At 39.0% G+C, this 15,642-nt stretch overlaps 1 protein-coding gene across 1 annotated transcript in view; it reads left to right on the top strand.

Moving 5' to 3' along the window:
* Positions 1-231: 231 nt before the first annotated feature.
* Positions 232-15,642, top strand: part of LOC138305035 (pleckstrin-like) — a 30,244-nt gene continuing 14,833 nt past the window's right edge. The window contains exons 1-6 of the mRNA XM_069245445.1: positions 232-370; positions 4,162-4,320; positions 4,616-4,741; positions 5,593-5,681; positions 8,208-8,299; positions 14,064-14,236. Of these exons, the coding sequence (XP_069101546.1) occupies positions 323-370; positions 4,162-4,320; positions 4,616-4,741; positions 5,593-5,681; positions 8,208-8,299; positions 14,064-14,236 (687 nt within the window). The 5' untranslated portion in view covers positions 232-322. The remainder of the gene's footprint in view (positions 371-4,161; positions 4,321-4,615; positions 4,742-5,592; positions 5,682-8,207; positions 8,300-14,063; positions 14,237-15,642) is intronic.

Genomic DNA, 15,642 nt, shown 5'->3' on the forward strand with positions numbered 1-15,642 from the left:
TACAGTAAAATTAATACGTGGTGATTAAATTGAGCGATTTTACTCTTGTTGTATAAGACGTAACTGCTAAATATGATTTGTTCCGACTGCTACAATACACAGACACAGTGTCGGTTTATGTGGTGTATGGTAGCTAATTATAAAAGACCATCTGGCATCGAGTTCTCTCTTATCACTCGATCCCCCTTCCTGGGGCCCCAGGTAATTGGGAACAGGAAGTTTACACCGGAGCGCCATCTAGCTACTAGTTGCTGAAAACAAAACAACGAGGAAAGCAGATGATGCAGAATGAAGTTTAACTTAGAAGACAAACACAAATCAAATGGATAATGAGAATACCACGTTGAAAACAGGATATCTATTGAAATTCGTAAATATTGTTTGATCACTTAATTAGCTCATTATGTTTTGTTTTATTGGCAGTAAGTTTAACCAACCCCCTCGGCCCGGTTTGGCTTCAGCCTAGGCCTTTACTAAGTTTTTTCATGGGACGGAAGCAGGGAAATGCTCAGTGATCAACTTCGTTCTAAAGATAATGCTTTTATTTCCAGATGTAGATGAAAGGCCTTTCATAAGAAGAAATATTTCAACTTTTATTGTCAATTAATATAAATGATTATTCACTTAGATTTGCTGTTCGTTCATGAAACTAAGGCCTATATTGTACTTGTTGAAAATAATCAAGGTTTTCTTTGTTTATCTTATTAGCTAATGATAAGATACACCATATTATTATGGTATATCTAAAACGATCAAAAAAGAGTTTAATTGAAAAAAAATGATTGAACAGATAATTCGATACTACAGGGTTACTAGGCCTATTGTAAAAGGAGAGGCTTGGTGTGGCTTGTAAATACTAGAGTGTTAAATACGGTCTCTGTCACTCAGCTGACGGAGCATGCTCCTTTGGCTCAGTCAGTAGAGCCGTAGATTTCCAAGCCAGAGACATGGGTTGATTCCTGGTACGGCACTCAACAGGACTGTGTCTTTTTTCCCTGTTCTTCTACACTATAACTGACGTTATAACTGAATTACTCATAGTAAAACTGGAAGCAACAGAACAGAACAGGTAATTTAGTCCTATAATGAGCCATATAACGTTACTCTGTTGTTTACTGTATGGCTTTAAAGGTGGACGTTACTCTCTCTGTAATCTTCAAAGGAAATCTTTGTAGGCATGTGATTGGTTCAGATTTTAAGTGCGAGTACGCTCGCACTTTTATTTTTTTGTGGAGTCTGTGTACATCTTCTATGCACAGATTCCAGCTACGCATGAGATACCTGAAGTCAGTGACTTGAATAGATCAGTAGATTTTGATGTGATTTAGTGACACCACCCTTTCGAAAACATATTTATACTAATATATACTTGTCAGGGATATAATCTTCTATAAATTAACAAAAGTGACATTATACAGTGCTTAACACATTCGTTTTGTGTAAACTTCAAGCGGAGTATCATACAAACTCATGCATCGGTCACGCTATTCTAAGCATCTGATCAACTTTGGAAACTTTACAATACAAAGCAAATCAGGTTTATAAAGTCAATAAAAGAAAGTGACGAAACTGAAAACTTTTAGTATCTCAGTATTGCCAACTCACCCGATTTCCCCGGGTTGACCCGTTATTTAGACATTTTAGAATGCCTAACCCGATTGACCCGGCGGGTCATCAAATAACCCGATTTTCAGCACTGGGACCAAAGTGTCAAAAAGCTCACAAAAATTACGTCAGATATAGCCATTAGCAAAATTTTAATTACATCTCAGGGCTTAAGACTCATATCAGGCCCTTGTTTAATGCAGGTAGCTATGTTTGTGTTTTCACAAACTTTAATAAAGGTGTGAAATTGTAGCAATTAATCTATTCAGTCATGCATCACGATGTCTATGATCGTTTTTTAGCCTGAGCCAGCTAGGAAAATTAGACTGGGCCAATTAATACTGTTCAAAATCAGAAATAATCTCTTCAAAATTCTTCAAAAGCACAAACACTTGTGATTTCAGACAAAGATTTACTCACATGAATAAAATGTAGTCAACATGAACAGTATCCTGTTACAGTAGGCAGGCAAGCCAATCATAATGGCCGCCATTTTGTTTGAGTCAAAGATAATAATGAAACCGGACATGTGTAGAACAAAAAATCCGGATTTTATCAAATATTATTTATGTTATTAAAGAAAAATTATCATAAATATTATTGAATAACAATATGAAAATAATAAATATATGCATATTTAAGGCTTTTAAAAAGTGTTAAAAATTACACTAAAATGTTTTTTCGCATATGACCCTTGTTTTGACCCTTTCACCCGTTTTTTCAAAGGTGATCACCCGATTTGACCTCATCAGAGGTTGGCAATACTGGTATCTGCCATATTTACAGCGTTATCTAGGAGATTATATTTAATTTATTTCACATCATCCTTGGTCCTAGGTCTTCTGTTATAATAAATAATTATAAAATTACACAGCCTAAGAGAAACAAAATATAAAACATCATAAAATAACAGTCTGAGTGTCTGAGTTGTAGAACTAATGTACCCCAAAAAGGCGTTCAAGCAATACAGTCTGTGACGTTAATTTTTTTCTCTGCTGATCATTTGGACTAGTAAACCCCAAAGTTTTACTAGTCCGACTATTTCATTACTAGTCCAAATTAAATAAACAGCCGTTTTGCTTCAGCACTTCAGTCATGATCATGCAGTTTACAATTTTGACCCAAATTACAGTCTGGATGCATTCCTGAATGCAAATTTTCATAAATTGATGAATCCAGACTGAAATAATGTCATACATAATGCACTCAAAATGTGTCACTAGTCAAACCGGACTAGTTCATTACAATAAGCACTAGTCCAGCAGTAAAATTACTAGTCGTGGGCATGGACTAGTGCTTAAAGTCGCAGACTGTTGGCAATAAGGCACAGGTACGCCACCACGTGCACAGAGACTGGACAGTGTTCTAACGGACGATTATTTTGAACATCGAAACAAGTCTATCGTATCAATATCATTATGATGATAAACGCACTTCTATGTAACAAAGAACACACTTAACAAAGTTCAAAGTAATTTCACATTTAATGTTCTGATGAAGTAAAGGAAAGTATTTAATACAATTCACCAAGGGTGTAAACCATCTCCTTGCAATAGTCCCAAGGGTAATGAGCGAAAGTGCTATGTTCACCTGATACCAAGGATGATTTCATACTGGAAATGAAGGTTAGGAAGTCGTTAGCGAGCACTTAACTAACAGGCATATTTCTAGTTTCACCTGAGCTGCCTTAAGTCTTACTATGAGATAGTCCAGGGGTGGATATTACGTCAGTTATAGAAAACCCTGGAGTATTGAGGATGCCATATTTGCTTACCTAAAAAATAAGTCAGACCTTATACATGTAATAGTAGGCTAAAACTGAGTGAAATAATTACTATAATTTTCTGCATACGACAACCATGACTTATTGTTAACCGTAATCTTGTTCCATACTTGTCACACTACAATGAATGCCCCTACAGCTGCCTACACGTGAATGAGGCCTTACTCACCTGATTACATGGGTTGGATATTCTGACACAACATAATGTTGTGTGAACCTCTAAAATTTGTTGGAGTATATTGTACTGTGGCAGAAAAATCAGTAATCTACCCATTTAGATCTAGACTTCCTGTTCAAATATCATATTTCAGCACCTATAATTAAAGTGAACAGTCGGGCAAGGATGGCTAAAGTCGGTAAAAATGGTGTGAATGTATCCAGTATAATTTCTTATGAAATAGAAAATAAAATGTCTCGTCAAAATCTGTCTGCGTACGAAGAAATTAATTTAAAGTATGGAAATTCTAAAACGTCCTCCCGGCTCACAATGTCCGTGGTTACATTTCCACGCAGCCTCGCTTTCAATGCTTTCAGCTTTTCTTTACTTTAATGGTCAGAACTGGGAAACTAAGCAGAACTTGACCGTCATATTAATATGTGAGAACTTTTGGAAGGCCAATGAACGCATTTAGACTGGTTTTCTTTGCCCGACTATTCACTTTAACCTTTGCTATGTATATAAAAGGCACAGAAATATTCAAATATTAAAATGTTCACAACATGCATTATAGTATTTGTGTTCTTTCAATAAATGTATAATTCATTGTTAACAGGAGCCGAACAAAAGATGGAAAATCAGGTGGTTAGCGCTTCATGAAGATCAACTGACTTGCCATCACAGACGAGACAAAGCAGTGATAGTCACATTAATATCATTACAAGGAGCATCAGTTATCTGCCCATGTATAGATGACCCTGTAGCTGATGCACAGGTAAATTTAGATTCAACAATAATTGTCAGTGGTATGTTCTTTTAAAATCATTGTGATTTGTTTCACCAATCACTAGATATTAGGTAATTATGATGTTGTAATAATTTTTGTTTTTAATTCCATAAAATATGTTTAAAGTTTAAGAATTGAGCTTTATTCTGCTATATTTATATCTAAGATTCCTTATTTTAATTATAGAAACTTGTAAATAATTAGTAAATGATTTACATACTATAGTAGTAATATGTAAATCTGTGCAGCTTTGATTTTAGAATTTCATTGTTTTATGATAAAGGGAGTATTCAAGATCGTTTTGCCTGAGGGAGAGGAGATATATCTACAAGCAGCTGGAAGGAAAGATCGGGAAGGATGGGCTCATGCTATTGGAGCTGTGATACGGTCCATCTCAGGCTCAAAACAGGTCTGGAACGATTTTTATTGTACATGTATACAGTATTATTCTGGGCATCCAGTTGACTTTGACTTTTAAGAAGTTTCAGAAGTCAAGACAAATATTATAACCATTTCTCAAAAACCTGAAGAGTCAAAACAAATGGCAAATAGACATGTGCTTCAAGCTCACAGTGGTCTACTGAATGCCCTCATTATATAAGGCTGCACAGGCCAATAAACCTGTTCATGATTAACACATGTGTTGCACAAATACCTGGATAAGATTCTGTAGGTTTTTACACTACATTTGGAATGGGTTCATGATTTCGAATATAGGAAAATGTGCCACAAAATCAAGATTTGAAAAAAGCAATAAAATGTTAATTAACACTGAAAGGATAAATGACTTCAGTTCAGTTTCTGGATAAATATCAAGAGCCCTGTCTGACTTTAGTTTAGTTTCTGGATAAATATCAAGTTTAATACTTGAGGGAATTTCAAGGATTGAATTGAGAGAAATTACTTAGATGCTTTGGCAGCTTTGCCATTAGGATGGAAACCAAATTTGGCCTAAAATTTTAAAATGAAAAAAAAACAAACCCAACCTACATAGCCTTATTGTGACAATACAATTATTTCAAGATGTTTCATTTATTGTATTGCCTCATAAATTTTTGTCCTCAAAGGCAGAATTTAGGGAGTAGGAGATGTATTATTACTAATATATTCGGTAAATAATTTCCAATGGAGCAATATGATATGAATGAGAAACTAAATTGCTACAGCCAAAGTGCGAAAAGCACTACAGTTTAATGCAGTTTAAAACTCTGTATGAAGAATATATTTTCTGGTAAATATGGCGCAAATGTTTCTTTTTAGGTGTCCAATGGCAGTGTGTCCCTTTTCCCAGCTTTTAGAGACACCAAACAACACTCCCCACCTAAAGTCAATGTCAGCTGGAGCGGTAAGTAAGTTATTCATATAAGATAAATTTAGGATCCTAACTTTTCGATGATCACTCAATACAATTAAAAATTAGTCTTGTAATTCTTCTGCATCTAGCCACTACATTTTGATTTTATCATGACGTCACAATAGAGACATCGACTTTGCAGCGTATTGATTTAGAAAAAAATAATCCATTGGAAAATCAATGGAATCGTACGTTTAAACACATTTTATATTTAAGCATTGATGTCACTATTTTTTAACTTCATCGGGTTATGAAATAAATTTTGTTTGCAAATATTTGTGAGAATCGGCTACACGGATTCACACAGTTTGCAAACAAAATTTCCTGTTGAAGTTAAAAAATAGTGACATCATTGCTTAATGGTCTAAAATCAGAACATCCCAGGATGTGTTAGTAATTGTTTATACTTCAGAGAGAATCAACCACATTGGCGATTTCATAGGCGACTTACCGATTGGTTAACTATAGGGATCATGCTGAGGTGACTTAAATGGATAGTTATTAGCTCACCTGGTCCAAAGGACCAAGGTGAGCTATGCAATAACGTGGCGTTCGGCATCTTTCGTCCGTCCGTCTATCAACAATAGACTTCTACTCCATAATTGGTTGGAATTTAACAAAATTTTAGTAATAGCATTCTTATGGGGTACTGACTGAAAATTGAACAATTGGTCGGGCTAACCCCTGGAGGCCTGAAGAGCGAGGTCAAAAGGGGTCAATTTGGCTATTTCCATATGAACGACTTCTTCACTTGGCTTGGGATAGCACCCATAATGCAATGATAGCATCCTTATAAAGTGGGGATTCAATGCTGTATAAATAATAGGGCTGACCCCACAGTGGTCAGAGAGATGGGGTCAAAAGGGGTCGATTTGGCTATTTCCATGTCAATCTGATTAAAATACAGATCCTCATAACCACTCCGTTCAATATAGGATCTGACAATATCCCATATGGGGTCACGTCCAGATGACCTTTTACCACGTGTACTCCAGATCAAATACATTTTCTACACACCTCTACCTCAATTTATAAAGCTACCAGTAAGCATATACATTTAGCATGCTAATGGACTTTGGGCGAGATGACTATGTGCACGAAAATAATTGGACAGCTTTTTCAAACTAGTTCGTCCCCAGTCAAGATTCTGGCAGTGCCAATTTGATTGGCCATTTCCAAAGGTCATCCTGACGTGACCCCTAATGGGATGTTGTCAGATCCTCATATCAAACGAAGTGATAATAAGGATCTGTATTTTAATCAGATTGTTTCCATGTGAACGACTTCTCTGAAATTAAGCATGGGATAGCACTCATAATGCAATGGTAGTATTCTTTTAGGATGGGGATTCAAAATTGTACAAATAATGGGGCTGACCCCCCCCCCGGTGCCGAAGGCGCTGGGCCAAAAGGGTAAATTAGGCTACTATTTTCATATAAATTACTCTGTCTGAAACTTTATATTGGATAGCATTCAAAGTCTTATGGTATCTATAGCATTGTTATATGGTTGGGATTCAAAAATCATGGGGTCAAATTTGCTAATTTTTCTAATTGTAAGTCTTTGTGATAATTACCAAAAAAAAAATTCAGTTGAGCAATACAGGCCCTCTTGGCCCCTTGTTAGACCTTGTATTTGAGGGTATCATAGTGGAGTGGAATAATAAATATAATATTAATTAGCTCTCCTGGCGTGAGTTTATGCCATGGTGTGGTGTCCGTCCTTTGTCTGTTGTCATCTTTTTCACTATAAATTGCTACTACTTGAAACATCCTTTATAAATTTTGGCTCAGAAAGCAGAAAGAGTTAGGCCCAATAGGAAAATAGAGGTGAATTTTACGATTCCTTGAAAATCGAAACAATGATCCTGTATTCAGAACATTACTTGGCATTACAAACCAGCTGAGTGAATGTGATACAGACCCTTTTGGCCTCGTGTTAGATAGATCAATATGAGGATGGTCTAGATTGGCCAGAAACATCCTTGAGAGAAGGGGAACATAGTTCGTATAAATTTTGGCTCTGACCCCCTGGGGGCAGGAGGGGCGGGGCCCAATAGGAGAAATAAGGGTTAATTCTTTAAATCATTACTAGTCATAGAGTTCTGCATAGATTATAACCAAATTTGACCAGAAACATCTTGTGGAGAAAAGTATCAAAATTTTGGCTCTAACCCCCCAGGAACAAAAAGAATGGAGCCCAATATGGATATTAGAGGGAAAATTCCTTGAGAAAAGAAACAACTATTTACTTAACCTGTATATAGAACATTTCTTAGCATTACAAACCAGGTGAGCGATACAGGCCCTCTGGGCCTCTTGTTCTGTTTTTCATATTGCAGACTTATTTGCTATTGCGAGAAATTATGGATTATCATGGTTTTATGAAAGGAAATATACTTTTGTCCTTTTAGTATTGAAGAAATATTCAGTTCATTCTTATATTTCCGTGACCAGAATACAAAATGAGGTAGAATTATCATGAGATATGTGATAATGTTTTTACTTTGTAATGAAAATAGTGAGATTCTGGGAGCTATACAGGACCCTGATGCAGGAGTAATGCTGGCCAACCACGTTAGGAATGGTGCGGTACATAAAAACTGCTTCAAAGGTAAGTTTTCAAGGGTATCCTATCAAACAAGCACCATGCTTGAAATGTCTGTTAATATGAATTAAAGCTGATGTATTGAAGTTGTAACATAATTCTGACTCCTAATTAAATCAAAATTATGTGTTGCTCATAGCCTATTCATTACATGTAGATGTTACATCCTCAATACTCCAGGAGTTACTATAGCTGTCATAATATCCATTCTGGACTATGCCATAGTAAAATTTAAGGCATTTCATGAGGAAAAAACTGATCTGTTACAGGCTAGCAGAGACCTCTGTTGAAGATTAATAAAAGCGACGCCCAGGGGCCACGGTGGTTGAGTGGTTAAGGTGTCTCAACATATTACCACAAGCCCTCCACCCCTGGGTCGCAAGTTCAAATCCCATGTGGGGCAGTTGCGGGTACTCCGGCTTTTCTCCACCATCAAACCTGGCACGTCCTTAGGTGACCCTGACTGTTAATAGGACTTTAAACTAATGAAACCCAAATGCCCAGCTTACAAGCCACGTAGTGTACTGTTATTTGATTATTTTGATGTACATCAAAGGACCCAACTTACTACTTATTTTGTTGTTTAAAACTGAGCCTTCAGATCTATTATGAGATATTCCAGGGCTGTATGTAATGACAGTAACCCCTGAAATATTGAGGATGACATGATTATAATTGATATTATTGTACAACATCATAGTCATGTCAAATTTTGTCAATTTCAGACAAAAATGCAATAAGAGATAGATATAAATGAAGCTTTAAACTTTTTGGTAAATAGGTATTTGTTGAATAGCCATGCCTTGTTCTTAATATACATGTCTAATACCTAATTGTAGCATAATTAATGAAATTATCAGTATCAATCATGATTTAGTCTTCAGTCTCTGGAAAAAATTAAAAGAAATAACTCCATCCCTTACTTCAGTTTGTTCCATTGTTATTATCCCCCGCCCAACGAAGTTAGCGGGGGATATACAAATGGGTTCCGTCCGTCTGTCTGTCCGTCCTTACGAATGGTTTCCGGAGCATAACTCTAAAACCAGTGGAGATATTTCCACAAAACTTCATACACAGATTGGTCTTATGATCTAGTAGTGCCTTTTGCTATTTTTAGGTTTTCATTTTTTGCATTTTTTCCGTAACCATGGAAAAATTGCTGAAAATGGCAGATTTTTGTGTAAGAATCGTTTCCGGAGCACAACTCTAAAACCAGCAGAGATATTTCCATGAAACTTCATAGACACATTGTTCTTGTAGTCTAGTAGTGCCTTTTGCTGTTTTTAGGTTTTCATTTTTAGCTCACCTGGCCCGAAGGGCCGGTGAGCTTATGTCATGGCGCGGCGTCCGTCGTCCGTCGTCCGTCCGTCCGTCGTCCGTCCGTCCGTGTCTGTCCGTCAACATTTCCTTTAAATCGCTACTAGTCATAGAGTTCTGCATGGATTGTAACCAAATTTGGCCACAAACATCCTTGGGGGAGGGGGAACAGAACTTGTATAAATTTTGGCTCTGACACCCCGGGGGCAGGAGGGGCGGGGCCCAATAGGGGAAATATAGGTAAATCCTTTAAATCGCTACTTGTCATATAGTTCTACATGGATTGTAACCAAATTTGGCCACAAATATCCTTGGGGGAAGGAGAACAGAACTTGTATAAATTTTGGCTCTGACACCCCGGGGGCAGGAGGGGCGGGGCCCAATAGGGGAAATATAGGTAAATCCTTTAAATCGCTACTTGTCATAGAGTTCTGAATGGAATGTAACAAAATTTGGCCACAAACATCCTTGGGGGAAGGGGAACAGAACTTGTATAAATTTTGGCTCTGACCCCCTGGGGGCAGGAGGGGCGGGGCCCAATAGGGGAAATAGAGGTAAATCCTTTAATTCGCTACTTGTCATAGAGTTCTACATGGAATGTAACAAAATTTGGCCACAAACATCCTTGGGGGAAGGGGAACAGAACTTGTATAAATTTTGGCTCTGACACCCCGGGGGCAGGAGGGGCGGGGCCCAATAGGGGAAATAGAGGTAAATCCTGTAAATCGCTACTTGTCATTGAGTTCTGAATGGAATGTAACAAAATTTGGCCACAAACATCCTTGGGGGAAGGAGAACAGAACTTGTATAAATTTTGGCTCTGACACCCCGGGGGCAGGAGGGGCGGGGCCCTAATAGGGGAAATAGAGGTAAATCCTTTAAATCGCTACTTGTCATAGAGTTCTACATGGATTGTAACCAAATTTGGCCACAAACATCCTTGGGGGGAAGGGAAACAGAACTTGTATAAATTTTGGCTCTGACCCCCGGGGGCAGGAGGGGCGGGGCCCAATAGGGGAAATATAGGTAAATCCTTTAAATCGCTACTTGTCATAGAGTTCTGAATGCAATGTAACAAAATTTGGCCACAAACATCCTTGGGGGAAGGGGAACAGAACTTGTATAAATTTTGGCTCTGACCCCCTGGGGGCAGGAGGGGCGGGGGCCCAATAGGGGAAATAGAGGTAAATCCTTTAAATTCGCTACTAGTCATAGAGTTCTACATGGATTGTAACCAAATTTGGCCACAAACATCCTTGGGGGAAGGGGAACAGAACTTGTATAAATTTTGGCTCTGCCCCCCCGGGGCTGGAGGGGTGGGGCCCAATAGGGGAAATAGAGGTAAATCCTTTAATTGCTACTAGTCATAGAGTTCTGCATGGAATGTAACCAAATTTGGCCAGAAATATCCTTGGGAATAAGAACTGAGTTGTATAAATTTTGGCTCTGGCCCCGGGGCAGGAGGGGCGGGGCCCAATAGGGGAAATAGAGGTAAATCCTATAAATTCGCTACTTGTCCATAGAGTTCTCATGGATTGTAACTAAATTTGGCCACAAACATCCTTGGGGGAAGGGGAACAGAACTTGTATAAATTTTGGCTCTGACCCCTCAGGGGGCAGGAGGGGCGGGGCCCAATAGGGGAAATAGAGGTAAATTCTATAAATTGCTACTTGTCATAGAGTTCTGCATGGAATGTAACAAAATTTGGCCACAAACATCCTTGGGGGAAGGGGAACAGAACTTGTATAAATTTTGGCTCTGACCCCCGGGGGCAGGAGGGGCGGGGCCCAATAGGGGAAATAGAGGTAAATCCTTTAAATCGCTACTTGTCATAGAGTTCTGCATGGAATGTAACCAAATTTGGCCACAAACATCCTTGGGGAAGGGGAACAGAACTTGTATAAAATTTTGGCTCTGACCCCCGGGGGCAGGAGGGGCGGGGCCCAATAGGGGAAATATAGGTAAATCCTTTAAATCGCTACTTGTCATAGAGTTCTGAATGGATTGTAACTAAATTTGGCCACAAACATCCTTGGGGGAAGGGGAACAGAACTTGTATAAATTTTGGCTCTGACCCCCGGGGCAGGAGGGGCGGGGGCCCAATAGGGGAAATAGAGGTAAATCCTTTAAATCGCTACTTGTCATAGAGTTCTGAATGGAATGTAACAAAATTTGGCCACAAACATCCTTGGGGGAAGGGGAACAGAACTTGTATAAATTTTGGCTCTGACACCCCGGGGGCAGGAGGGGCGGGGCCCAATAGGGGAGTTAGAGGTTAATATTAAAATTCCCTTCCCCCCGCCCAACGAAGTTAGCGGGGATATACCAATGGGTTCCGTCCGTCTGTCCGTCCGTCCGAATGGTTTCCGGAACATAACTCTAAAACCAGTAGAGATATTTCCACGAAACTTCATACACACATTGGTCTTATGGTCTAGTAGTGCCTTTTGCTATTTTTAGGTTTTCATTTTTTGCATTTTTTCCGTAACCATGGAAACATTGCTGAAAATGGTAGATTTTTGTGTAAGAATCGTTTCCGGAGCACAACTCTAAAACCAGCAGAGATATTTCCATGAAACTTCTTAGACACATTGTTCTTGTGGTCTAGTAGTGCCTTTTGCTATTTTTAGGTTTTCATTTTTTGCATTTTTTCCGTAACCATGGAAACATTGCTGAAAATATCATATTTTTGTACCAGGTTCGTTTCCGCAGCTTAACTGGAAAACCGGTTGAGATATATGCACGGAACTCCATAGGCACATTAGTCTTATGGTCTAGTAGTGCCTTTTGCTATTTTAAGGTTTTCACTTTTTGTACTTTTTTTCTGTAACCATGGAAACATTGCTGAAAATGGCAGATTTTTGTGTAAGAATCGTTTCCGGAGCACAACTCTAAAACCAGCAGAGATATTTCCATGAAACTTCATAGACACATTGTTCTTATGGTCTAGTAGTGCCTTTTGCTATTTTTAGGTTTTCACTTTTTGTGTGTTTTTTTTCTGTAACCATAGAAACATTGCTGAAATTATCATATTTTTGTAGCAGGTTCATTTCCGGAGCATAACTCTTAAACCAGCAGAGATATTTCCACGAAACTTCATAGACACATTCTTTGTATAGTCTAGTAGTACCTTTTGCTATTTTTAGGTTTTCCTTTTTTGCACTTTTTCCGTTACCATGGAAACATTGCTGAAAATATCATGGTAAATGGTAAATGTTACTTTGCAAAACTCCAACCATCTTTGTGTATATAGTCTAATATAAATGTCAAGGCTGTATACCTGATTCAACAATTGCAGCCCCGCTCTACTTGAATTATACTCCATTTTTCTTTAGCTCAACTTCCTTTTTCCTGGTTTTTAGCTCACCTGGCCCGAAGGGCCGGTGAGCTTATGTCATGGCGCGGCGTCCGTCCGTCTGTCCGTCCGTCCGTCCGTCCGTCGTCCGTCCGTCCGTCCGTCTGTCCGTCAACATTTCCTTTAAATCGCTACTAGTCATAGAGTTCTGTATGGATTGTAACCTAATTTGGCCACAAACATCCTTGGGGGAGGGGGAACAGAACTTGTATAAATTTTGGCTCTGACCCCCCGGGGGCAGGAGGGGCGGGGCCCAATAGGGGAAATAGAGGTAAATCCTATAAATCGCTACTAGTCATAGAGTTCTATATGGATTGTAACCAAATTTGGCCACAAACATCCTTGGGGGAAGGGGAACAGAACTTGTATAAATTTTGGCTCTGGCCCCCCGGGGGCAGGAGGGGTGGGGCCCAATATGGGAAATAGAGGTAAATCCTTTAAATCGCTACTTGTCATAGAGTTCTGCATGGAATGTAACCAAATTTGGCCACAAACATCCTTGGGGGACGGGGAACAGAACTTGTATAAATTTTGGCTCTGACCCCCCGGGGGCAGGAGGGGCGGGGCCCAATAGGGGAAATAGAGGTAAATCCTTTAAATCGCTACTAGTCCTAGAGTTCTGCATGGATTGTAACCAAATTTAACCACAAACATCCTTGGGGGAAGGTGAACAGAACTTGTATAAATTTTGGCTCTGGCCCCCTGGGGGCAGGACGGATGGGGCCCAATAGGGGAAATAGAGGTAAATCCTATAAGTTGCTATTTGTCATAGAGTTTTGCTTGGATTGTGACCAAATTTGGCCATAAACATCCTTGGGGGAGGGGGAACAGAACTTGTATAAATTTTGGCTCTGACCCCCTGGGGGCAGGAGTGGTGGGGCTCAATAGGGGATTTAGAGGTTAATATTAAAATTACTTCAGAAAAGAAACAATGAACCTGTATTCAGAACATTACTTGGCATTACAAACCAGGTGAGCGATACAGGCCCTCTGGGCCTCTTGTTTTCATACACATAAGTCTCCACAATCAAACTTACTTCAGCTTTGATATCTCCATTGGCGGGGGATCTGAATGACTATGTCCTTGTTTTTTGTAGGTAGTGATGTGGTTGATTGGCTAATTCGTTGGTCAATCGTGCGGAAACGTGATGCAGGATCGGCGATGGTTCAAACTGTGCTCAAATTAGGACATGTCCAGGAAGTTGATATCAATGATGGTGCAGCAGGAGCATCGGCAAAGTTCAGTGATGATGATAAACTCTACAGATTTGTAAGTTTCTTGTGTGTTCGGTCAGCCGTAAGTTGTAATGAGTTTAACATTGACTGATCTATCTTTTTGAAGCTCTTTGTTCTGTCCCCTGGCTAAGACATACACATACCGTAGTCTATAAAAGTGGTAGATTCTGCTCCTGCTTGGTGCTCAACATACTGGGAGTGAGACGACTGGTTTGCTCGTTGTCAGTATAATGTGAATGGGTGTAGTGTGCTTGATCCTGTCTTTGGCTTCAGAGAGCAGGGCTTGACACTAACCATTGCTTGACTGCCCGGGGCAGATCAGACCTCCTTTCGGGCAATTCAGTAAGGTCTGTGACTTGCCCAACTGGGCAGGTGGAGATTTAAGTGACATGATGTTAAGGTTGATGTAGAGTTGATATAAAATTTGTAGTATGAAGCCCTCTACACAGATTTCCTGAGGAATCCAATGTATTTAGATCAGGAGGGTTAGCGGATCATTACCACTAGGCTGCCTGGACAGCAGGAACAATTTTTAACAATTTTATCTTAGAAGAACAAAAATTGCTATGCTATTTACAACTGACTGAGACTGTGTATCTTTAAATATTATTATTAGATATAAGTGGACAATTTGAGGTAGACAAGGATTTGAAAATGTACTGTATAGTGTCTACAGTATACACATAATTATAATTATTTGACAAAGGAGTAGATATGATAGGACCAGTATTTGGCCTTAATTTTTTAGGTCGAAAAATATTAGCTCTGATCCACATCAATTTCACATCAATAAATACTCTCATACTTGCCATTCATCAAAACATAACTTTTTATAACCATGTACACGATGTGCTCCACCTATGACGTCATCAAATTGATGATTTTCCTCTTCTCGCCAAATTTTGTTAGAAATTCATCATCTTTAGGTTAGAAAAGGCTTGAAATGGATTTGGCCGCCACCTTGGAGCAACTTTATATTTTGCATGGATATGCGTAAATACACGATACACAACATGTGAAAATCCCTTTCTGCTCCATGAAGGCGACCACATTAAATTTTAGAGAACACCACTCAAAAAGAATGATTTTTCATGGATTTTTGTGAAAAATGGCGTGAAACTGCATGTTGATGACGTCATAGTGAACATAATGGGCACATCCGGGATATTTTTTGGATGTAATGTGTTAGCAAATGTATTCAACTGTTATATGGCAAAATATGTTGTTCTTTACTGGAGAATTAATTTTGGGGCCATATTAGAGTCTTAAAGTACCTTCACCTTTAATTGGGCAAGTCAAATTTCCTGTTGGGCGGTAAGTTTTTGTGATCACCTACCCGACATGGCAAGTCCCTAGAAAAGTTAATGTTGAGCCCTAGAGAGATATTGTGTGAGCAAACTTCCCACCATTACAAGGAGACACAACATGGATATAATGTAG

This window comes from Argopecten irradians, chromosome 12 (assembly GCF_041381155.1).
Source record: "Argopecten irradians isolate NY chromosome 12, Ai_NY, whole genome shotgun sequence".
NCBI classification, from domain to species: Eukaryota; Metazoa; Mollusca; class Bivalvia; order Pectinida; family Pectinidae; genus Argopecten; species Argopecten irradians.